Raw genomic sequence first — 24,889 nt, forward strand, 5'->3', positions numbered from 1 at the left:
CGCTTCGAGGATTTAACAGGACACACGACACCAGCGTTCCACGTGATCATAACGGTAACTTATTTGGTAGTTTTCTTGCTTCTTTCCCAGTACAGCTAGTAGAGGCGTTGGCGCCTTCGACGCTGTGTGACGTTATATGCGGAGTTTGGGCAAAAAGGCAAAAATGGCATTCGTTTTGCGTTTCTCGGCGCTTGAGTTTTTGAACTGGACGACAAAACCGCCCCGGGAGGTCCCTGCGTCATACTGCTCTAACCTAGAGTCTCAAAACGGTCGGCGCTAGTTCAGCCTTCTCTTCCCATTCGGTAGGGACTACCACTGCAGACTGGGATTTTAGAGGCTACGCATCTCTTTAACTCGCCTTGACCCTCCATGCATGCAACCGGCGTCCATCCGCACGCCTCTGCCCCATTCTCGCCACGCCAGCTGCGCGGTAACTCTAGAGTGTAGTACACTCTAGTAACGCCGCTCTCACCGCAGCGCCATCTTGTGTTAGCGCTCGCTTCCCTCGCCATGCCAGCTGTGCGTCAGCGCGCGTTAGCGCTCGGTTAACACATGCACATGCGCTACTCTCTCTCATTCCCCTCACCGTTATAAACGCGATAACTGCGCCGCCAAGGCGCCGCTCCGTTCAGTCGCTCCACCGCCGCCGCTCCGATTACATCCGATGACCACCGATGATTCGAATGGAGACTAACAGGTCTGCTACCCCGATGGTCGGCGCAACCGTAACAAGCACCGCCCAGATGCGTCGCATCACCCCATGGTTTCCCCCCGCGGAAAGATGCGGTCAGTTTTTTGTTATTATCACGTCGGCACTCACCGCCATGAGCTGGTCCGCTTGTACCCTTTCGCGAACATAGGCGGTGAAGATGTTCTGCACCAGCGGGTGCAGCAGGAACACCAGTGGCGCTAGCCGGCTGAGGGGCCCGAAGGCCGGCCACGACAGGAAGTCTCCGACAAGCCCTGCGGAAGAGCGCACCTCCGAGTTGCTTAGGCACAAACAAACCACGGCACTCCCTTCTCAAACTACTTTTCGTGCGAAAATTTTCCTGGCGTGCACATGCTCAAAATCCAGCTTAAAGGGGCACTGACACAAAAATTTTGCATCGTGTTTTTTTTCTGTTGCGATAAGTAGCTAGTGACCTACTTATAACCTGTAGAAACCTCATTTGCTTCAGCGTGCGATGGTTGTTTAATTAGAGGCATTTTCAATGCGGCCAGTCGCAGTTTCGGTTTCAGCGAGTGCCGCGAAACTATGGATTTTGTGGATTTTGTGTGAACAAAGCTGACCACGTGACCGTCGGAGGGATATCACAGAGCAGAGCCGCCGTAGCACTGTCGAATCCGCATCGACAGGAGTTTCTGCGAATGCGGCCACGTACTGATCTCGTGAGGCGCTTAATTAAAAAACGACCGTGGATGTGACGCAGGCGCTGCGAGTGCAAATGCTACCGCGGCTAAATAACGACGCGCGACGCTCGAGACGGTGGGTGGCAAGACGCGCGCTGGGAGCAGCCGGCCGGTCTGCCTACAGGTCCGCCTACAGATGTGTTCGGCTCAGCACTGCGGCGGATATTCGAGTGCCGCTCTCGTAAGCGGTGCAGATGACAATTTTTTAATGCAACCCGCCATCGCATCATTAACTCCTTTCTCATGTAAGCCACCATGGTCGGGACTTGGGGACAATTTCGTGCAGCGGTAACAAGCTATCACTCGAGCTACCTGCGCCGGCCTGGGCCACTTCGCGGCCGTGGCCGCCGCCTGCACAGCGACCGTGCGGCTAGCTCAGTAAGCTTATCGTGCCTCGGGCGCGTTTTCACATCCAGTGGTAATAAACAGTAATAGAAACAGAGTGCCTGAAATCGCTGTAGAACTTTGGTCGCGGCCAGCTGCCCGATTAGCTGACGAAATGACGGCGCGTCCGCCGCCAACGATCGGGTCGTTCGTTCTCGAGAGCAGAAGCTCCGCCCTCCGGCCCTCCGATTGGAGCGGCGAGCCGGGCGAGCCGGCGAAAAACGCCGGTAGTGCGGAAGCGGCAAACACAAACTCGTGACGTGTTTGGACGTTGTTTATTTACAATTGCGCGTGGTCCTCTGCTGGCTGCTCGGTTGCGTTTCGCACACTTCAAAATTGATTTTAAATATGTTCTAGGCTGTATTCGCCGCTGATATTTTGCAGATGATGTAGATGTGTTCCCACCAATCTATCTTCGAAGTTATCTCGCCTTCAAAATTTTGTGTCAGTGCCCCTTTAAGTTTAGAGACGGCGTCTGCAGCCCGGTGTCGAACCGAAACCAATATCGCTCCTGTGCTGTTTCGCATTAGTGAGGCTTCATCTTGTATCCGTCCGGATCAGATTCCAGAAAACAACTTCCCGCAGGGCTGCGGTAAGTGAATTTGAAAATCAAGCGGGCTCAAATAGTGAAATTGGAGAGTTTAAAGTCTAAAGCGAGCGTGTAAGCAACACTAGCGGCTTCGTGGTAGGCAGCGCAAACTACGTGCTTTTTTGCCTTTTCAATCACGCTTCCTTTCGCACCAACCACAAGGAAATGCTACATGTATCACTCCGATCATAACACTCAACAACTAAGCTTCCGAGTCAACACATACGCAAACACGCATAGCGCAACACGACGTTCGCTCCACCAGCGAAAAACTTTTCCTACGAGCGCAGCATTAGTGCAGCACCGATGCTGAATGATTCACAGCGCATTGCGCTATCACATACGCCACACCATACCTAAATCATCGACCACAAGAAACCGCGAAATTAGAAGTCCTCACTCGTAAGGCCTACGAAACGGCTCTTGACCTTCCCATTTACACCTCTTGGGACAAACTGCTCAAACTGGGAGTACACAACGTCCTTGGAGAGCTCTGGAGGCTCAGAGAAATTCTCAACTTCCGCTTATCAGATCCACGCCAACTGGCAATACCGTTCTCAACACGCTGGGCTACCCTACGCCGCCAAATCAAGACCGCCCGCAACGTCTCTCAACTACCATCAAGCTTCGAATACACGTTTCCCCCATACCACGCCAAATGCATTCCACCTTCAATCAAGGCTGCCGGAATGCGCGGGTCCGCTGTCTAATGAAGAAGCTAGCGAATTACCCCAAGTTCTGTTACACTAACGTCGGCTATGACTCCTACACTCGACGCACAACTTTGATCACCCTCAATCGCGCCGCAAGAATCTCCACAGCCGCCACCATGCACGCCAACAAAATACAGACGGTTAAAGGTTCGGCAGTCGCCTTCGCAGCCACCACCTGCGCCAAGCTTCCACACATGTGACACATCACTGTAGTTTCCCACTCGCAGCAGGCATACCGCACATACCATGCAGATCTAGCCCACTCCAGGTCATTCCTCTCCTCCAATGTCTACCCGAACAGACCACCATCACGATCATCTGGACTACCGGACACTACGGCCTTCCTGGGGGCGAAGCGGCCTAAGCCGCAGCCCGAGCTTTGCACTACCGGGCGAACTCCACCAACGGCCAAGTGATTCAACGACTTCGCACAAACGCCCATTGCCTCTACATTCCTCTCGAAATCCGTACAACGCCTTTCTATCTCACTACTGCCTTACCCGCCGGGTCTACCCCGCTCCACACCCCACCGTAACCAACCAGAAAGCCATATTCTATCGACGCCTTCACACCGGTACCTTCTAAAATGATGTCATTTATCACCAGATTGCACCCACTACCCACGCCCGTCAATGTCAACACCATGAAACCCCACTCACCACATTCCATATCGTATACTGCTGTTCCCACTCCCCTAACACATTTCCCCTTCCCCAGACCGGAGCAGTGAGAAATTCAGCTGGCAAGCCCTTACCCCTCCAGCCAAAGCGCCTTGGTTTCTCGGGCCATCGAGTCGGCCAGGTAAAGAGGCATTCTGTACTAGGGATGCGCTTCGCCACCACCCTCTTCCTCTTTCATTTTGCTTCAATAAGCGTTTTCTACTACTACTACTGCGCTATTGATGCAGACACTCTAGGCTGCATGCAAACGGCGGGATGAGGCCAAACTCTTTACTCAACCAAGGGGAACGTGAGCACGGAGGGGCACACCAACAGTGGGTCACTACCTTATCAAGCCGGGTATACGCCCTAGATTTGTAGGACGTTATGTCGGGCGTCAGAAAGGAGCAGGACGACCCTTCGTCGCAAGGGAAAACAGAATATAGTTTGTCAAAACTCTGTGAGAACTCTGTGTCCTCGTGCACTCGCACGGCCGTGCCCGTCACGCCATGTCAGTTGAGCTACCGGGCAAGGCGCGGCGCTCGATCTAGCGGTATCGCTGGAGCTGCTGGTATAGGGCTCCCCCCCCCCCTTAGAGAGTAGCTGGAGTGACGAGCGAAAAAGTCCTTCGTGTTTCCAGTGGACAAGCCGAGGTGGTCTTGTTAAAGGGGGCAGAGCAGGTTCCAACGAAGTGACTTCGGGCGGCTGGAAGTACGCGGGTTTCACTCGTTCGATTGCGACGGTTTCTTGAGAGCCGTTGATGTCTAGTACGAATGTCGACGTACGGCGGTGTACGACAGGGTACGGACCAAGGTAATTAGGCCACAGTGGTCCTCGGACGGGTCCGTAACGAACGAAAACATGCGTGGCAGTTTTGAGGTCTGGGTGTGTGTAAGCCGCCTGGCACTTTGCATGGCGAGTGGTTTGATGCCGAAGGTGCCGAAAAACCTCTCGTAGTTGATCCACGTAGCCGCTTGCAGGAACGGGGTGTGAAGAGTCGTCCAACACGTCCGCCGGCAAACGCAGAGATGTACCATAGACGAGCTCAGCACACGTGCTTGAGAGCTCCACTTTGTACGTGCACCGGATGCCAAGGAGCGTCTGAGGTAGTTCTTGGACCCACTCGGTGGGGCAGCCGTATGCAGTGAGTGAAGCCTTCAGGTGTCGATGAAGACGCTCCACAAGGCCGTTTCACCGGGCACCAGTTCTAGGGCGCTATGTCGGGCGAGAAAAAAGCGCCTCAGGCAGGACGACTGTTCGTCGCAAGGCAAAACCAATTCTATTTTGTCGGAACTCTGCGAGAACCCCGTGTCCTCGTGCGCTCGCGCGGACGTGCCTGCCACGCCATCTCGCTTGGGCTACCGCGCGAGGTGCAGCGCTCGATCTAGTGATGTCGCTGGAGTTGCTGCTACAGATTGTTTCCTTTTCCATAGTTTCAGAAAGTGTTGTCCTGTTTCCTTCGTTTTGTTTGACAACGTTCAACCACCAAGCCCGCCAGATAGCTTGCCAACGTATACAGTGTGGGGTTTCTGTGTGGTTTTAAGCTGATATCGAAGCAATTATTTACCCACTTTTATGGTCGCTTTGAATTTATTACGAGCCAACAAAATGCTGTGCATAAAAGCAACCGTTGGGCTATTTCAACCGGTTTTTTGTTTTCATTGCCAAAGCGCTTGTAGCCTAGCGCAGTATTTAGCCTTTGTCTACATACTGTTCTTGGTAGTGAAAAGAAATGAAGCTGCCGTGGTCGACGTCTAATATGGGTCACTCGGTTGCTAACTCGTTGCCTTAACGACTATGACATAAGCAAGGCGTTGGACATGATGTCTGCACAGCGCGCGTTTCTACAGACACCACGCCTTATGCCGTAGCATGTCCTCGTGAGCATGTTTGCCAGAAATAAATCAACGAGATATTGTGCAGCACTGTATAAGCAGCCATGTATGCTGCTGAAGCAGTATATTCCGTGCTTCGGGTAGGCAAACTCTCTGTCCTTTTGTTTAGTAGAAACCGCAGTCAGGCCAACCGAACTACACAACCCTGGAGGTAATTTTGTGTACAGGCAGGTCATCCCGGTATATTAGATGGAGACACGTTACAATAGCCGCGGGAGGTTTTGTTAATGAGCTGAAACTAAAAGAAATAGTTACAGTGGCACTTAAGCCTTGTTTTATGCTGCGAGAATACGTGAGCATCGCGTCTTGTTAAGTGTTTAAAGCATACTTCTGGGTGGGTAATGCAGCTGTCAATGAGAGGAGGAGAAATAACTTTATTTTGAGCCTGGTGATGTGGGAGTGGTTCCTCAGACCAGGAGGCCATGGGACGATCGTGCTGTCTCAGACCTGGACACCAGGAGTTGCTGTGCATCCAAGCCGGCGCTGGCCGTCAGGTTCTCCCACAGCTCAGGGAGGGGAAGGGAAGTGGATAAAGGTGGGAGGGCTGGGTTGTGTGCGCACCCCAAGATCATGTGTATGAGGGTACATGGTTTAGGGCAGAATTTACGTTTGGCAGGGTATTGCGTGGAGAACATCCGATGTAGCGAAGCTGGGTGAGGAAATATGTTCGTTTGAAGCCTCTGGAGTATTACTTTTTCGGATTTAGTACGCTAAGGGTGAGGAGGTGGAAAATGTTATCTTGAAGTGGGGTAATGCTGGGGGACGTCTTGAAATTTGAGCAGGGGAACGAGAGTCGGTGTTTCCTCAGAGGCCTGGCAGGAGAGTTCGCAGGCTTGTCTAGGGGCAAAATTATTGCGAGTAAGTAGGGAGTGTCCCGGCGTGCAGAAAGCCTCCTACGGCTGCTGTCATTCTTAACGGTCAATCGCCGTGAGCGGGTATGTGAGAATTGCCGGAATTCATTCACCGTATCAGTTAAATGGACACGGCACAAACCACTGCAGAACCTGGCCGCCAACGACAAAATCGAGAAAAATCAAACTACAGCCAGAAAAGCTTCTCCAGGAACAAAGATGGCGAGAACATCAACTCGATCCACAAATAAGCCTACACCAGCAGGGGGAAAGAAAGTCAGAGACCTAAACCGAGCTTAAACGGCTCGAGCAATAATTGTCACGCACACACGTTCGAAGTGACAACCGCGTGCAGTCTGGGGCGACTGGGCGCCTTAGGCTGCGAATGAGCGATGTTATGAGACACTACAAGACAGAGGAGAACAATGGTCTCCTATTTTGTGAATTTCGAGCTTACGTCCTACACAGCGTAATTTAACCGCGAAACGTGGCAAAAGCGCTTGCTTACGCTTTTGCCAGGAGAGGGGGAGAGAATAAACTTTATTTAATTTGAGAAGTCAAGCGGGCGGTTTCCTCAGTTCACGAGGAAACCGCCTCATCCCTGTGAATCAGCCGAAGCTGCTCTTCGAGGCTAGAGCTGGCCAGCACTTCCTCCCACTGCTCAATCGAGGGATTAGATATCGGGGAAAGTGAGGGGTTAAGCTGGCACTCCCACACCATGTGATACAAGGTGCAGGGCGCGTTGCAGAATTGGCACTGTGAGTAGTACATTGTTAGCCAGAATAAGTGGAGTTTGGTCGGGTATGGGAACGTGTTGGTTTGGAGGAGACGCCAGGAGCGCTCCTCTGCCTCGCTGAGGGAGGGGTGGCCAGCTGATAGCATAAGCCTGGTGAGCCTGTAGAATTGGGCCACCTCCTGGTAAGAAGTTACAGTGATCGCTGTCTCTAGCGAACTTTCTCGCGGCGCTCGGCTGGTTAGACCTAGAGCAGTCTCATGAGCAACTTACATTACCGCAGAGGGAAGCGTGAGCTGGTGTCCAGACAATCGACACCCTTTTCTTTTGAAGGTTCTGGCCGAGGATCTTCATGGCGATGCACGAGATGCGGCCTTGGAGGTAGCTCCTACACGCTGACTGTGAATTCGTGATTATCACTTCCGCTGGGGTCTGCGTTATTGCCAGCGCAATAGCTACCTCTTCGGCCTGTAGCGTCGAGACTTTGTTGAGAGTGAGGCTAGTGGCGTGGCTATCCTTCGTCACAGTCGCTACCATGGCTCCTCGTCTTGCATAATCTGCGGCGTCCGTACAATAAATCATATCGTTTGAGCCGTAGTTTTTCTCCAGGGCTCTAACTCGCGCCTCTCTCCGACCCTCGTGGAACTGCGGGTGCATGTTTCTGGGCAACGGGGCCACTCTTATGTCTCGGCGTAGTTCGCGAGGGATGTCTACTGTGGTTTCAAGAGGGCGATCAGGGATGTTTATGCCCAGTCTTAGCAGAAGGGCCCTGCCTGCATCCGTCCCTGCTAGCCGGTAGCGCTGACTGAGCAGGTGGCCCTCAATCAGCTCGTCCACAGTGCAGTGCACCCCAACCTCTTGAGAAGACGATCCGTGGAGGTGTGAGGGGGGCAGGCCCAGGGCTTGTTTATACGCCTTTCGCAAGAGCGTATCTAACTTGGTCTTCTCTATCTTGTTTAGTAGTGCGTAGGGCGTCACATAGCATATTCTCGATACGACGAACGCCAGGACGAGGCGAAGCGTATCCGCCTCCTTCATGCCTCTTCCCTTGGTCGTGATCCGACGGAGCATGTGGGTGTTGCTGCAACTGAAGAAGGACATTATTACAACGGGCCAACACCCACACACCTAAGGCCATCCTGGCTCCAGATTTAAAATGGGCCTTTGACAACGTCAGCCATGAAGCCATACTCACTAATCTGAACGAACTTGGGTGTGGCAGTCGCACATACACCTACGTCAGACACTTTCTCTTCGGGCGCCAAGCTACCCTCAAGATTGGAGACATTCAGACACAACCGACTCGCACCGGCGGACGCGGCACACCAAAAGGAGCGGTCCTGTCCCCCCTCCTATTCAACATTGCCCTCATCGGCCTGCCTAAACAACTGGCGTCGATTCCGGGCTTACACCACGGTCTTTACGCCGATGATATCACGGTGTGGACCGGTATGGGCTCGGTCGGGGAGATGCAGGACCGTTTCCAAATGGCGCCTTATACCGTGAACGAGTACGCTAAGAACTGTGGACTCTCGTGCGCCCCAGAAAAATCTGAGCTGCTTCTAGTGCGCAGAAAGGGCGATAGGCAAACAGATGTCCCTTCGATGGAGATCACGCTGGACGGTGCTACCATCCCCCCTTCTCCGCAAGTGAAGGTTCTAGGTATGATAATTCAAGCGGATTGCGCAAACACCGCGATGATAAGGAAATTGGAACACACGACTTGTCAGATTGTTTTTGCCAGGAGAGGTGACCGGCGTAATCACAACTCACAACACCCACAAGGTTCGACCGCCGCCGGCATGGTTGTAAAACTAAGTTTTGGCAAACAGAGCTACGTGAGGGAGCAAAAAAATGTGGTTGATTCTTCTTTCATAGGAATCTTTAAAATACGAAAGTGAAATGTGCCTTCATAAGAACATTTGAATGTTTATTGTGCATCGATATGAACTCGCACATGGCTATTCATATTTCGCCGGTATAGCACCGTTAGACGCATCAATATTAGACACAGGACTACACGCCCCGGAACAATGCGTAAATCCGAACGAAACCCGAGGCGCTCGCAAACCATGCGAACGAAACCGACCGGGTTGTCAACAAATTCTTTGATGAAGTCACAGTACGCTACAGCGAAAGGAGCAAGATTTGCGGGTGGGCAGCAGTCTTGTGGGTGTGCTTGGCGAGCGACGTCCTGCTGGCGGGTCGCTTAGGCAAAGGTGCGACCACATTGATCCTGTTCCATGGCGTGTACGCCAGACCACTGCTCCGTGCTCCAGACGCTTTCGTTGCGAAGAGCTCAGCTTGTGGAACGTGGCGGGGGCGTTCCACAAGCTGAGCGGCGTTTCACATTGCGGGGGACGGGCAAACACAGTAGCTTCCGCTGCTACACGCTGCCCTATCGAGGCTCCAACTATCGGCGCTCATTAGCGTCATGACGAACTACTTCGCTTCACCTCTCCTAGACGCCAGCATCATCTGAATGGACAAGTTAGAGGGAAGGACATAAGGTGCGTGTGTTGAGCTACCCGGGCGTGACTTCATGGCTCAGTCGGTAGAGCGTTTCACAACTCTCGTTGCGGCCAGAGTGATCGTGGGCTCGAAACCTAGCGCCGCCGCGCCAATGGAACTTTTTCTGGCGATGTCATTTCCGTGCGGATATGACGTCAGTGAGGTTTGTGTACCCCGGCATAAAACACTGTCGTGTAAAAACGTGTGCTATCAGGCGCACGGTAGTGACCACAAACCTGCGGAGCCGTGAAAGGCCGACGCACTAGTGGCCGCCATGATGTAAATCAGGAGGTAAGACATGTGACTTCGCCGAACCTGCTATAACCATTACAACCACCACCGCTGCCGCGGCTTAGCAGCTTGCTAATGTCGGCATGGTTTGAATTATACCTGTAAATTTATAGTCATTTGTAAATTTATTTTTGAACGGGAGCCGTGCAAACCAGCTATCAAAGAAAAACATAAGATTTTGCAAAGCAAGAGCTTATGTGTTCCTTTGAGAGCTTGCTTGCGCGTTTCCCGTTTTCTTGTTGGTCACGTGACTCTTGGCACATCCGCTCAGTCTTCGTTTACGTTATCTCTGCTGGGCGGCTGATAGCTTCATTTTTTATTATTTGCTCTGTTATTTTCAAGGTACTGACCCACAGACTGGCATATTCGTTTTCTGCGGATGCCAATCTGTTTAGACCAACTCCGGTTTTGCCTTCAGCGTCCTTTTAAGCAGAAGAATCCCGACCATCCCCCGAGGCGAGCCAATAAATGCACCTTCGAAAAAAGTATCAAATGTTCCTATTTTCATGTATCTATTTTCCGAAGTGAAAACAAGAGAGCAAAATAGAGCATAACCATACAAATATGTGGAAGCTTCTTATGCAGTGGTTGTCGGCGCCGACCTGGAGTGAATATACGACATACCTGTTATCACCAGGCGTCCACACCCAATTAGGTTGCGCTGTCATACTAGAAAAGCTGTTGCGGCTTAAAAAAAGCAGAAAACCTTGCTCTAAGTCAGGTCAGGGAAACTGGACGAGGGTAATCCGGGGATTAAAAAACTGTCGCGCGGGCATGCGGTGACAGCGTAATCCGCTTGTTGACCGAACCCGGCAAAACTCGGGGTGCTGTGCAAGAACCAGGCACGAGGTCAGGCTTTTACCAGGGGTTTCATCCTCCGCCAACAAAACCTCAGACTGTGTTGGCTGTTGAGAAACTGTGTACTTGCCTGCTGCAAAACTGCGCTGGCGGTTTTTGACCGAAATTGAGTTCTGGACTAAATGAAAGAGAGATTGGGCGAGAGAAAGAGAGCAATTTATTGCATGGTAAAATGCAGGGAAGCCCACAAGCATTCGCTGATATCCGAATTTGCGCGGAGGGGAATGGGCGGGGGGGGGGGGGGGGGGGGGGCAGAGGAAAAGAACAGACGTCACCCTTTTAATAAGAAAAATCGAGGAACATGAAAGAAAAAAGTTGAGTTAAAGGCCAACTGCAACGAAATGTTCGGATCCTTAAATGCACTATTTTCCGGTAGTATTACCTGCAAAATCTGGAGGCCCAAATATACGTCGCTGCATCGTAACGGAAGATCAAAGATGCTCTTTTCAAACCGAAACTGAAAAAAAAAACGGCGGCGATTACGGCCGGCTGGAAGTGACGTTACACTTAGTGGGTGCCGCCGGCGGATTTTCCATGGCTGCGTGAGAGAAGACGGTGCTCATTCGATGTGTTTCGGGTCGTCCGTTTTTTTTTTTTTGTTTTTTTTTTCATACACCTACAACATGCGTGAAAAGGGTTTGGGAAGTTCGTGCAACCATTATTGCTTCTCTGTGAGCTGCTAAGATGCGCCTATATTCGTCCGGTAAAACAAAAAATTCCCCCGCATTTCCCCGAGGGGGAGAATGTGAAAGTGCGAATGCACGGTTGTCGGCCCGCTTGCGGCGCTTGCGCTCGGCCCCCGCAGCCCACCGCCTCGCCGCCTTCTCTTCCATCTCTTCCATCGGGTTTGTAGTATCACGCGTACACCACGCAGTTATCAAGCCGCTATAACGCCGCTGAGTCGCCAACGCACGCCGCTGACGACGTAGTTTGAATGCGTTAAAGATATAAATCGCGTTACTAACACTGAAATCAGCGTCGCGTCCGTGGCTTAGTCACTCTGCTTCCGGTAGCGCTAGCGAGCGGACGCAAGATGTCGAGCTCCCCAGTTGGAGCGGTCGTTGCGGCTTCGGGCCGCGGAAACAGGACAACGGAAAACGAAGCACAGGACTACCAGATAATTCTGCCTCAACTGCCATCAGGTCGGTTCGTTTTGAACACAGTATTCTTGCACGCTGACGTCAAAGCGAGGCCTTATCGAGTGGAAGATTTTCGAGACGCGCTCGCACGCTTGGAACTGCTCCCCGACGTGATAGCGTTGGGAGCGTTCCAAATGAATCACGTGTGGGCAGTAACATTCAAGGACGCCGAAAGTGCCAAAAAGTTGGTTGATTTTCGCGACGTAAAAGTAAAAGATCTTCGCTGCATGGTCATCGACCCGAACAACCAGGTGCTGCGAGTGAAAGTGCACTGGGTTCTTTATGGTGTGCCCGACGACATGGTGCGAGCCGCGTTTGCGCCGTACGGCGTAGTGACTGACGTCGCAAGAGACCGATGGCGTGTGTCTGGGTGCGGCGACAAGGGCTCGACAACGCGCCTTGTGTCGCTGAAACTCAAGGCAGGCGTCTCCCCCGACGACGTGCCCCACCAGCTCCGAATCGCCGGGGACAACGCACTCGTAGTCGTTCCGGGGCGTCTGCCGCTTTGTCTGCGGTGTCAGCGTTCTGGACACGTTCGACGGGAGTGTCGTGTTCCGCGCTGTACTCGTTGTCGTCGTTTTGGCCACGAGGCCTCACAGTGCGTGCAAACTTACGCCACTGTCGCCGGACCAGTGGGGTGTGACGACAAATCTGAGCACCTCATGGATGAAGCTGAAGCGGAAGAAGTCGCCGCTGGAGGAGGGGGAGACGAGCCAGCGCCGACGCATGAGCTCAAGGACCTGCCGACGTGCAAGTCACCCGCCGTACAAGCTGGCATGGGCCAGGGAAAAGATAATGACCGGCCGGGCCTCAACACAGACGACTTATCACTGCCACCAGTGAACCAAGCTGCCCAAGGAGGAGCTATCCTGGAAACCGACCAAGCGGACGGTGGGAAGGAGTCTGACGATGACACCATCGATATGGACACGAGCAAGGACCTCGCTAGCAGCACCTGCGGAAAGCGTGGACGCGAGAGCAACGCCGACATGACAGAAGGCGACAACGCGGCTTCCGACGAGCCGCCTTGGAAGGCAGTGCTGGGGCGGCGTTCCACACAGAAGCCCAAGCGTAGCGTCCCCCCGGACAGGAGGGAGCCAGCGTCGACGCCGGCGAAGACGCCGACGTAGTCGCGCGAGTGGTGTGCGCCGGTGGGCGAGTGAGCCAGCGTCGGTCATCCTTGTGTCTGAGACTCCAGGCCCGTAATTCAGTAGTGTATTCTGCGCTGCTTTTGAATCCACGCCCCGTACCCGTGGTGCTGTCTGTAGTGTATGGGGGGGCAGGACAACGTAAGGATATTGTCGAGGTCGGAACAGGTGCCATAAATTGGTATGGGGCACATGACAGCTTCTATGTCATTTCGACGGTGCATTTGGCTGACTACAGCGGTTCACTCCTCTTCCTGGCATTAATGAAAGCACCATCCTGTCCACACGCTCATTAATGTGAATGGCAACGAATCTCCTTTCAGCACTTAAGGTGGCAACAATCAACGTCAGGGGCCTGTCGTCAAAAAGGAGACAGTACCAGCTTAACCGCCTTTTTCTGGAAGACGATATCGACATAATCGCCGTTCAAGAGACGAAAATTGAAAGTCAGGAGCAAACGGACCGGATGGTGCAAACTTTCAGAGCACGATATAACGTTTGCGTGTCTCACTCGGTAGGCGCGTCGGCTGGATGTGCGCTTTTTCTGCGTAATTCTGTGGGAATTTTTGAAGAAAGTGTCAGTGTTTGCGAAGGCGGTCGCTTTATTGTGTGCGATTTTTTGTACTCGGAAATGGCATGGAGAGTGATTTGTGTATATGCGCCAAATAAGGAAGTGGATCGCCGCCTTTTTTTTGAAAGTTTGAAAGTGTATTTAAACTGCGATAGGCACGTAATATTTCTTGGCGATTTCAACTGCGTCTGTTCGAGCGCTGATAGAGCAAAAAAACCGCCGACACATGATTTGAGTGCGATGGTTTTAAATAGCCTAGTGCATGAGTTTGGCCTGGAGGACGTCGCGTGTGTTCTGTCGAACATGAATGCACCACAGTACACACATTTTCAACGTGAAAGTCACGCAAGATTGGACAGAGTTTACGTATCACTGGGTCTTGTGCCTCTGTGCGAGGCCTACAACGTGAAACCGCTGTCCTTCAGCGACCACAGCATGGTGACGTTTACAATAGGTCAGAAGCAAAGGAAAACTCGCTTTAGCTGGGATACCTGGAAATTCAATGTAAAACTACTGAATGATGAACCATTCACAACTGGTGTAAAGAAAAGATTAGAGGAGGCAATCGGAACAGAAAGTGGGTCACTTATCACCGTCTGGGAACAGCTAAAAAGTGACGTTAAGATAAGTGCAATAGAAAGATCGTCCGTCATACGCCATAAAGAAAAGGAGGAGGAAACACAACTACAAAGGCAATTGCACTTCTTGCTAGGCATTGAGGCTCAACAGCCTGGAACTTTTACAAAAGAAATAAGAGAAGTTAAAAATAAGTTGGAGGTCATTGACATCGAGAAGTACAGGGGTGCCATAGTGCGCGCACGCGCAGAGCGACTCTGGTTGGGCGAAACGCCAACCAAACGTTCCCTGAGTGACGAAAAGGGTTATGCGCTAAAGAATGAGATTAAAGCTATTCGATACAATAATGTGGTTTCTAGGGACCCTGAAGTCGTGGAGCGCGCATTTTTTGAACATTATAAGGAACTGCTGGGAACTGAAAAGCAAGGTAGTAAAGATTACGAGCTAACTTTCTTGCCGTCAATGCCAAAGTTAAGTGATGATGACAGAGCAAGCATGGAGGCGCCGATCAGTTTGCAGGAGATAAATAACGCCATCGACGAACTATCCATAGGGAAGTCACCGGGGCCAGATGGATTGGGAACCGAGTTTTACAAGTTCTTCAAAGAAGATATAGCATTAATTTTGTACAGGGTCATAACGGAAGCGTATGAATCCAAGAGAACACCGCCTTCGTTCCGGAATAGTCATATTGTGTTAATTCCTAAAACTGATGATCCTGAAAAGCTGTTGGCGGTAGAGTCGTATCGGCCAATCAGCTTAACGAATGTTGATTACAAAATTTTCATGAAGGTTTTGGCTAGAAGATTGCAAGGAGTAATAAAAACAATTGTTGGAACCCATCAAACATGTGGAATTCAGGGACGATCTATTTTTACCAATATTCATGTCGCAAGAAGTGTATTAGAGTGTTGCGACGCTCTAGGGGGCCACGTGGCGATGATCCAAATTGATTTGCAGAAGGCCTTTGACCGTGTTGCGCATAACATTCTTTTCTCAGTGTTAGAACACGTTAACGTAGGATCCGTCATCCTCGAAGGTGTAAAGATGTCGTACACTCAGTGCTCAGCTCGTGTTATTGTAAACAAAAAAGTGGGACGAAGTTTTGATATACTGTCGTCGGTGAAGCAGGGGTGCCCCTTGAGTCCCTTGTTGTTTGCAATTTATCTTGAACCCTTTTGTTTAAAGATTCTTAAAAATGAAAATATACACGGATTCCGTTTGCACTGCAGTGAAGTTAAAATTTTGTCATATGCCGATGACATCGCTGTTTTTTGTAGTGATAGGAAAAGTGTGAGGGAGGTGGTGAACGATCTAAAGCGATTTTGCGAGTTGTCTGCCAGTGCAGTTAACTGGAACAAGTGCATAGGATTTTGGCATGGTGACTGGCAAAGTAAGCCAGTGTTTTTCGAGAACATGCCTTGGACGACAACTCCGGCCAGGTATCTGGGCATCCCCCTTGAAAACTACCAGGATGCTAGAGAGTACTGGGACGGAGAAACTGATAGAGTTAGAGAGAAATTAACACAATGGGGGGGAAGGGATCTGTCAATGTTTGCCCGCGCATCAGTATGTAATGTGTTTGCTGTTGCCAAGGTATGGTACGTCCTACAGGCGATTTGTATGTCAAGAAGGAACATACAAAAGCTGCACAGAGTGTTTGCGGTGTTTTTGTGGGGCTCAAGTTGGGAGCGCATGAGTCGAACTAATTTGTTTCGCTCGGTGAAAAGTGGTGGATTGGGACTGGCACATTTGTTTATCCGACAAATAGTTTCTAGGTTTATGTTTCTGAGAGATCAGAGAGATTGCTTTCTACGTACTGTGGTACAAGCCCGACTACGTGATGTCATTCCAGACTATGTAGTTTCAACTTCTGAAATGCGATGTGTACGTGTGCGTGGGTTCTTGCGGGAAGTTGTGGATGCTTTTAGGATTTTAAGGGTTAGGTTTTCCTCGGAGTATTTGAGTAGTGTACCGCGAAAACGTTTGTACAAAGATATGATTGATGTGTGTCTGCCTGTTCCGGTTTATCGTCAGTTATATGCAGTGGGTTCAGGAAAAGATGTTCTAAAAAGAGTGAAACGAATGCCAGTACGTTCATCTGTTAAATCTTTCTTCTTTAAACTTCATAGCGGCACGCTTCCAGTAAAACCCTGGCTGCAGGAAAAAGGACTATATGTACACCCATGGACACTTAACTGTAGACTATGCCAAAAGCTGGAAACAATTGAGCACATTTTTCTGGACTGTTGGGATGCGGTGTTTCACTGGGACATCCTCCAACGAACCCTGAAAAAAGACTTACCATTAACGCCTTATGGCATTCGCTTTTTGCCCGTAAACAACGATGGAGGCGTGCCCTATGATATGTTCATGGCACTTAGTCTGCATTCTATGTGGAAAACTCGCATGGCGGTTCAAAATGCCGAAGAGGATGCTCGCACAGTGCGAGAGTACTTCATTGAAAGCGTTGCTTATATAAGAGAAGTTTATCGAGTGATGCCGGAAGAGCCTGAGTGGTTACCCGTTCTGGATGTTCTAGCGCAATTTAAGATGTTTTAAGCCACTCCCTTCAGCCGATTGGTGGCTGGAGCTAGTAATTTGTGTACTGAACAGTGCGTGTTGTGTTGTCACCAAGCAGGCAATAAAAAAAAAAAAAAAAAAAAAAAAAAAGTCCGTGGCTTAGTCGGTAAAGCGTCGCGCTGCGGCTGCAAAGTCCTCGGATCGAAACCTGGCGCCGGATGCTGTTTTTTTTTTATATATAGAGAGGAGGACTGCGGACGCCGCCGGCACCGCCACCGGCGGTGGATGGTTTGGGGTCGCTTATAAAGTGCACTCGCACTTAAAACTCAGGCGTCGCGAGGCGTCGTGGCGAAGCTGGGAGCTAGGAAATGGGTACACAAAAGGCAGTGTTGAGCTCTAGATCGGCGCCGGCACAGCCAGTATGCCCTGTGCCGTTCGAACCATCCTGTGTTTGAGAGAAAAAAAAATGTGGTTGTTCCCTTTTCCATTTGAACTGGTAAAACACGAAAGTGAAATGTGCCTTCACAGGAGCAGTTGAGTGTTTATTGTGCATCGACACGAACATGCACGTCGCAATTTATATTTCGTCGGTATGGCACCGTTAGATGCTTCAACGTTAGACACTAGATTGCACGCATCGGGGCATTGTGTAAATCCGACTCAAACCACAGGCACTCGCAAACCGTCCGTGCGAACGAAACCAAACGAGTTATCAGCGAATTGTTTGGTGAACACACGCTGCAGCGGACCGCGTCACGTCACGACACGAGCGCGGTATCAGCAAGTAGGCTTCTCCGCAGCTTGCACTGAGCGTCATCCCTACACGTTGGCGCTGCCATCGAGGCGCCAAATGTCGGCGCCTCGGCGCTTCTTCTAGATAAGGCGCGTATGTCTCCCTGCTCATGGCGCAGTCGGGAACGCGTTTCGTACCTCCCGTCGCGACGGAAGACTTCGTGGATCGAATACCGGCGCCGCTGCGTCAATCAGTTGTTCTGGCGATGCCATTTCCGTCACGAATATGACGTCAGTTAGACCTTGTTGGACCCCAGCTTAAAAAACTTTCGTGCTCAAAATTAAGCCCATCTTCCCGCGAGGGAACCCTGATGTGATGCAACGCATCGGGGGGTTCAATTGGCGTTTCCATTGGGTTGATTCTCTAAATCGTGTGAAACGTGTTGTGAACGCGTATGATGCATTCCATCATATGCGGGTGTTCTCATACGCGTGAAGATGGGCATAATTTTACTTTAGCGTTTGGAGTGACGCTGGTATTGGATTGTGTCACACCACTCGCTGAAGGGACCGTCGCTTCCATCACGTCTTCATCGGAAGAATCGAGTCAAGCACGCAGTCGTCAAGCAAAGTGACGCCAAGTCGCACGAGAGCGAACGCTGACTGAACCGCCGCAGCGCGCTACCCGCTTTATAGTCACAGCGCCTGAAGGAGAGGAGACAGCGGAGGAGAGTCGCGCATGCGCGCACTTGCGCGACGGGAGCGGAGCGAAGCGAGCGAAGCGTGCGCACGCAGCTGTTGTTTATGATAATGAGACGGAGTGAGAGTTTTGCGCACAGCTGTCGGAGAGACGAGCGGAGGAGAGTCGCGCATGCGCAGGTGGCGTGCGGACGCCGCCGACGCCGACGCAGGAGGAACATGCCTCAGACCAAGAGATGCGCCGCATCTAAAAAACTTCCGTGGGAGGACGGCGCCGGAATATGCTGGCTAGCCTGTAAGAATTCGGTTTCAGGGTATGTTATCATAGTTTAAATCCAGAATTTTAATATTTTTGTTTACACAGGCAGTTAATAGCAGAGTGCCCGCGCCAAATATTTAGATAATGATGCCATGCAGCGACGGCAACACTGCAGTGTCTTCGCTGGCGTTGTGAAACAGTGACCTTTCCCGAGGTTCAATATCCTCCCTGTTCTGTGGTTCAATGCTGCCTAATGTGCCCCCTTTTCTATATTTTTTTTTTCTAAGTGGTGAGAGCAATGTTGCCACAACGGGTAGTTTTTATTTATTTTTTGACGAAGGTGTTTGTACTGAATCGATTCCTTGCATTGCGCCGCATGCTGCCCTTGTTCGCGCCCCGACCGGCCCGATTACAGTGGCAACAGCGTATCGCCTCGCGTCGGCCGCACTCGCGCTCTTGAAGAGTCGACCGACCGCGATCGTGCAGTGGGCCGCAGAGCTATCTGCCGCACTCGTTCGCGCCCCGACCGGCCGAGACAACCGCGTATCGTCTCGCATCGTCCATTTTCGTATAGAGACGCCCGGCCGCGAGCTTGCAGTGCGCTAGTCGTTCGCGCGCCGACACACCGACCAACCGCGCCAACAGCGTATCGTCTTGCGTAGGCCGTACACGCGTTTCGCGTGCTCCTGGTGTCGACCAAGAGCCTCCTGCCGCTCTCGCGCAAACGAAATCAGCCGTTGTGCAACTGCCGTACTTGCTCGCCGACGGCGTATTGTCTCGCGTCGACCGGCCCCGGCACTCTTCGAATTTGCTCTTTATGTATTGGCAACCCAGCGCTTCTTCAGCTGCTCACAATACGGAAACGTGCGAAAGGAATTATTCATTCAAGATGCACCAATTACGCTGCTTACTCGCGCGAGGCCGCACGTAAAAGGGCTACAGTAGGCTACTGAAGAGAGGCGACGGCCGCACGGGAGTCCTGACTGTAAGTTTACATCCGGAAGTTCTAATCAGTGGCGACTAGTTGTGGCGACGCTCCCTAGGTGCTGCATCGGCTGAAGTGGCGTGTCCCGGCCGCACACAGGATCGAACACGCGTGCGGGAGCGTAGTCACGTGTTATTTTTCATATTTCGTGGGGTTTCTTCATCAGTCAGAACAAATGAGTACGCAATTAGTTCGTCGCGGAAATACCGCAGGTACATTCCTCTCGTGAGTATCTACAAGTGTCCCAATGCACTTCAATAATTGAGGCAGTACTTCTCGAGTTAGATAATTAATTATAATTAATTATTTAAATACCATTAATGCAAAATTTACTGGTCGCTTCTCCACTGTACTGGAAAAATTATGTGCTAGGTTTTGTTGGAGGAACGCCATTGATCTTTTTTAAAATCTTGTTACATGATAGCTGGAACACCATGTATATACGTACATAATACATACATACACACATACATACATACGTACGCACGTACGTACGTACATACATACATACATACATACATACATACATACATACATACATACATACACATACATACATACATACATACATACATACATACATACATACATACATACATACATACATACATACATACATACATACATGCATACATACATACATACATACATACATACACAGAGTTACTGGATATAGACAGTTGCGAAACTCCCCATAGGCCCCATGTATCGAAAGCCGGTCTTCGGTTGCCCCACTGCGCCGGGGCAAGCACGGGGCAAGTTGACTAGCCTGTCGTCTGTCGGCAGGACGTTGAAGCAGTACTCAAGTGCTTGCGACTGCTGCCGTAAGTCATAAAAAGAAAAGCCGCAAAAACACAAGTAAATTTTACCTAATTATTGTGTTTTAATTTAAAAAGCAATCTTTATTTTACAGAAGAATTTTGAATAATAATAGTTTAGCGAAAGTTCCGTTTTTATCTCCTAGGTGCCGCGCGCGTCGACTTGCCCCTCAGCTTCCACGGAGTGGGGGGGCTAGCGCCGCCCGGATTCTAGCAACGGTCTATATTGAGTAACTCTGATACATACATACATACATACATACATACATACATACATACATACATACATACATACATAGATTTATATAGGCCTCCTGCGCGGGAGTTTCGGCGACATGCAGCGCCCCTAGTTGCCGACGCCTCTGGGTAGTACAAAAGCAGACGACACTCGCCGCCCTCCATGTGTTTTCAATTACAAGCCAGAGTGAAAGTTGGTTGTATTTAATTTAATGGCTTCGTGGCGCGTTTAAATGACTGCATATAGTATGACATAGCACTTAAAGTAGTTGCAGAGGCTAAGCAAAATATTATCCGCTAAAACAAGCCGATTTATCGGCTTTCTTTTGAACGAGCTGTCGTGGTCGTCGCGGCGTGGGACAGTATCGCCAGGTTGGGTGGTCTAACTTCCTGACGCACCCGCCACGGTGGCTCAGTGGCTAAGGCGTTGCGCTGCTGAGCACAAGGTCGCGGGTTCGATTCCCGGCCGCGGCGGCCGCTTTTCTGATGGAGGCGAAAAGCAAAAATGCCCGTGTGTACGAGATTTCGGCGCACGTTAAAGATCCCCAGGTGGTCAAAATTAATCCGGAGCCCTCCACTACGGCGCGCCTCATCGCCTGCGTTGCGTCGGCGCGTTAAACTCTACAATCAATCAATCAACTTCCTGACGACCATTACCATTTTTTCTTCTTGCGTGCGGTCGAAAAAGGAAAGTTCACGACTAGCACAAACACGGAACGCTGCTGCTAACTGCAAAAGGTTGCTTCAGCAGGAGCATGCAAGCGAACGCAAGAATTGCGCAGCCGACTCAGCTGACACTGCTGGCCTTGCACCACCTTGAAAACGAGTGGAAATTTTGTTTTGTATTTTCGCAAACTAAATGGTTCTTGCGTAACGTATTACGCCGCACGATTTACGAACGGCAGAGTACATGTATACTAGCGAGTAGGTGAGGCAATAGCGTCAAGTAAACAAAGTAAGTGCTATTAAAGGACGCAAAAAAAGCACCAAATCGCACGCCCGCTGCCTGCAAAGATGTGTACGTCTATATTTGCATAACATAACAGGGGCATACACGGCGCGTGGCCCCGAATATTTACATACGATCATCACTGACTCTGTTGGTTATCTTCTAGTGCAGGGGTCGTCGCCAACAATCTGAACGCCGACACGCCACTTTTGTCCTCATATGGAGTAAGGCAGCGAGATAAGAACAGAGAATTGGTCGCTTCCAGTTAATTGTCCCCCATCTTCACACTTCACCAGATTATTGTCAAATATTATTTGCAATTTGCTATTCCTTATTTTTGCGTTCAAAGCCCCCCCCCCCCTCTCCCTCCCACCCAATTTGCCGTCCAGCACTCCGCCGTGCCGGCTGCATGCAACTCGGCCCTAAAATTCAAATATTGCTTACAATCATTCCAGCCTATTAAGTGCGAACTGGGAATATATAATGCAAGAGCGTAATTAAGTAAAGTTAGAGCAAACAAGGAAAGCGAGCGGCCTCTCAGTTCGCGTGACCACCTTGTTTTACCGCCACTAATTTCAGAATCGCAAAACCGATTTCACGCTTCTGACGCTCGCTGCATTTTGTCACTGAGACAGGCAACAAAACGGCAAGCTAACGCTGCACCATGTATTCGTAACGGCGACGAAAACGAGCACAGTTTAATGAAAGTGCACGCATAGTGCACAGGTACGCAAAAGAGCGGCGCACCGCAGCCGGCGAGCCAGCGGTCCGCCGGACTCGCTGGCTTTTTAAAGCGCGATCATCGCCGATTGCGTCCATCTTATTTTTTAATCGGCTGTTGTTGAAAAGTCCTTGTCACCTAGAGTATTGCTTTAAACTAGATGTTTCACTTCAAATGGTCAGTGAACCAGCGATTGGGTCACCGTCCCGGCACTTTCGTCGGCGCTGTAAACGTATTTAGTGCTGCAAAGCTTTTCCCCTAATGCCAAGTTGATCGCCGGAAGAGACCGGACTCGTCAGGGATGGGCTGGTGAACATGTCGCAAAACAGTCGGTAACATCTAGCTCATTTTGCTTCTGTCAACACGCGATCCTATGGGACCCGCGCAGCTTTGTACTACCCGGAAGTACTGCCCGGAAGCCGCTTGTGCAGTGCCCCCTGGGCAGCGCAGGAGGCCTATACATTTATGTCTATACGTGCGCATTTGTGTGTACAAGGTGGCGGAGCTAACTTGGCCCCGGATATTAAAAAAGGCTACGTGCAGTTCAGTCATGGGTCAAGTGCATTGCACGGGGCGTCCTGGGTAGTTACAACCTGTAGTCACGGAAAATTATTTGTCAATACTTTATAGTAGTTACTTTTTAATTTTGGTTTAATCGCTAACGTCTCAATTAAAATGTTTCAAAATTGCCCCCAAAAACCCCGAGTAAGGACTTTCCTCGGCATATCATATGTTCGGTTGGTTTCCCCCGTAAAAAAGGCCGCATAATACGACAAAACTGAACAAGATATGGCCTCTACAGCCACTACACAGGAACTCCCAAAATGCTTTTGACGAAGACGCGACATCGTTCAGACATTAGTTCTGGGCACAAACATTCACGCCCTTTGCTCGTTGTATTATGACCTACTTCCACTGGCAAAATTTGACAGCCAAGGCGTGGTAGTTTAGGCTGTGATTTAACGAAGGGAAACACAACCGTACTCTTAGTATGGTGTAGTTTTATAATGGAAATAACTTTGAAAATGTTTAATTATAACATCTATGTTAGGCTGTGGAATGGGCCCACGGATGATTTTAATGTCACGTACAAGTCATTCGCCTTGCTGTTGTTAGAAACTCACACGATACCCTGTGATTGTACTAACTTATTTGCGTTCATGCATGCACTGTTAAATAAAAAATCGACACGAGAAAGAGAGATTTATGAATGATATACTCTGCATAGTAACTCCTCGAAAAACTCTACTGTTGTGTTCCTTGAGCAATCTTGGTGACGGTACTGGCGATACCGCGGACCCCGAGCCCCCAAACATAAGCTGGATCCAACCGTGGTGATGTGTTTTTTAAGGTGAAGGGTAGAAACCTCTAACGGTGGCCGTCGGAGCCCAGGTCAAGCTCCGGCGGATGGGCTCCCTGTCTGTCTACCAGGCAGGGAGCTCCGGGACCTCTTTGGCTACCAGGGTAAGGTCAAAGAAGAAAGTACCCCAGTCTCCCTGCTTTTATACTATGCTCTATGGCATTTTCAAAACCCCCCCCCAAACGTGATCGGTCCCTGAAAAGGGGCCGCACCGAAGTATCTTTTCCCCAATTGCCATCTTTAACATTTCCTGAACCGGATAATTTCTCTCGATTTCTTGTGATGGAATCGCTCAATCCAACCCACCCTCTAGCATCTCAGTCAGTCTTCTTGATCGCCAAGTATCTTGAAGCCATAGTAGGAAAATCATATAAGTGCAAAAAACAAAGGTCTGGTGAACTCCTCATCGAAACAAATGACAAGCAGCAGTCCACGAAGCTTCTAGCTCAGACTAGACTGGCTGATCTAGACATCAGGGTCACACCCCATCGGAGCCTCAACAGCTCCCAGGGTGTGATATCCGAAACAGATCTCCTGAACGAAACGGATGCGGATCTCCTTGCCGGCTTGAAGGATCAGGGCGTCACTGCCGTGAGACGCATCACTATCCGCAGAGACGACAAGGAGATTCCCACCAAGCACATTATCTTGACATTCGACCGCGCAGTTCTTCCACAACACATCAATGCAGGTTTCATCCGTTGCTCCATCCGTCCGTACATCCCGAATCCGCGGCGCTGTTTTAAGTGCCAGCGGTTCGGGCACGGTACAACCTCTTGCCGTGGCCGAACGACGTGTGCGAAATGCGCGGCGCACGATCATCCGACTGACAACTGTCCATCCGAAACCCTCACTTGTGTGAACTGCGGCGGTCCGCATGCAGCGTACTCCCGCAAGTGTGAAAAATTCCAAATGGAAAAAAAGATAATTAACATCAAGGTCACGGAGAACATCACCTTCCCAGAGGCGCGAAAGAGGTTCGCCTCTTTTCCTCTGGGGAGGTACGCAGACGCGGCTCGCCGGGGGGCGGAGCGGCGTCTGGTTTCCACAGGGACCCAGTTCAGCGAGTCTGACCTGGTCCCGCCCCCGCCCCCCGCTGGGTTGCCTCACGCAGCCCAACCCGGCACCACGCCGCTTGCTGAGGCAGCAGCGGTTGTGGCGCAAACCACTCCTGTCGGGACCGGTGCCGCTCCCGCCTCTGTCTCCCCGTCCTCCAGTGCGTTGGAGGGTACCGAGGTGATGGACACCACGGGCCCCGCACCGGCTCCCACCGTCACC

The 24,889-nt window shown here is 50.8% G+C and overlaps 1 protein-coding gene across 1 annotated transcript in view; it reads right to left on the reverse strand.

Annotated features, from left to right (window-relative positions):
• Nucleotides 1-787: 787 nt before the first annotated feature.
• Nucleotides 788-24,889, reverse strand: part of LOC144163010 (nose resistant to fluoxetine protein 6-like) — a 206,170-nt gene continuing 182,068 nt past the window's right edge. Inside the window, exon 14 of the mRNA XM_077693822.1 lies at nucleotides 788-963. Coding sequence (XP_077549948.1) covers nucleotides 788-963 — 176 coding nt within the window. The remainder of the gene's footprint in view (nucleotides 964-24,889) is intronic.

Source organism: Haemaphysalis longicornis, unplaced genomic scaffold (assembly GCF_048455015.1).
Source record: "Haemaphysalis longicornis isolate Haplotype H1 unplaced genomic scaffold, Haemaphysalis longicornis Haplotype H1 scaffold_1, whole genome shotgun sequence".
NCBI classification, from domain to species: Eukaryota; Metazoa; Arthropoda; class Arachnida; order Ixodida; family Ixodidae; genus Haemaphysalis; species Haemaphysalis longicornis.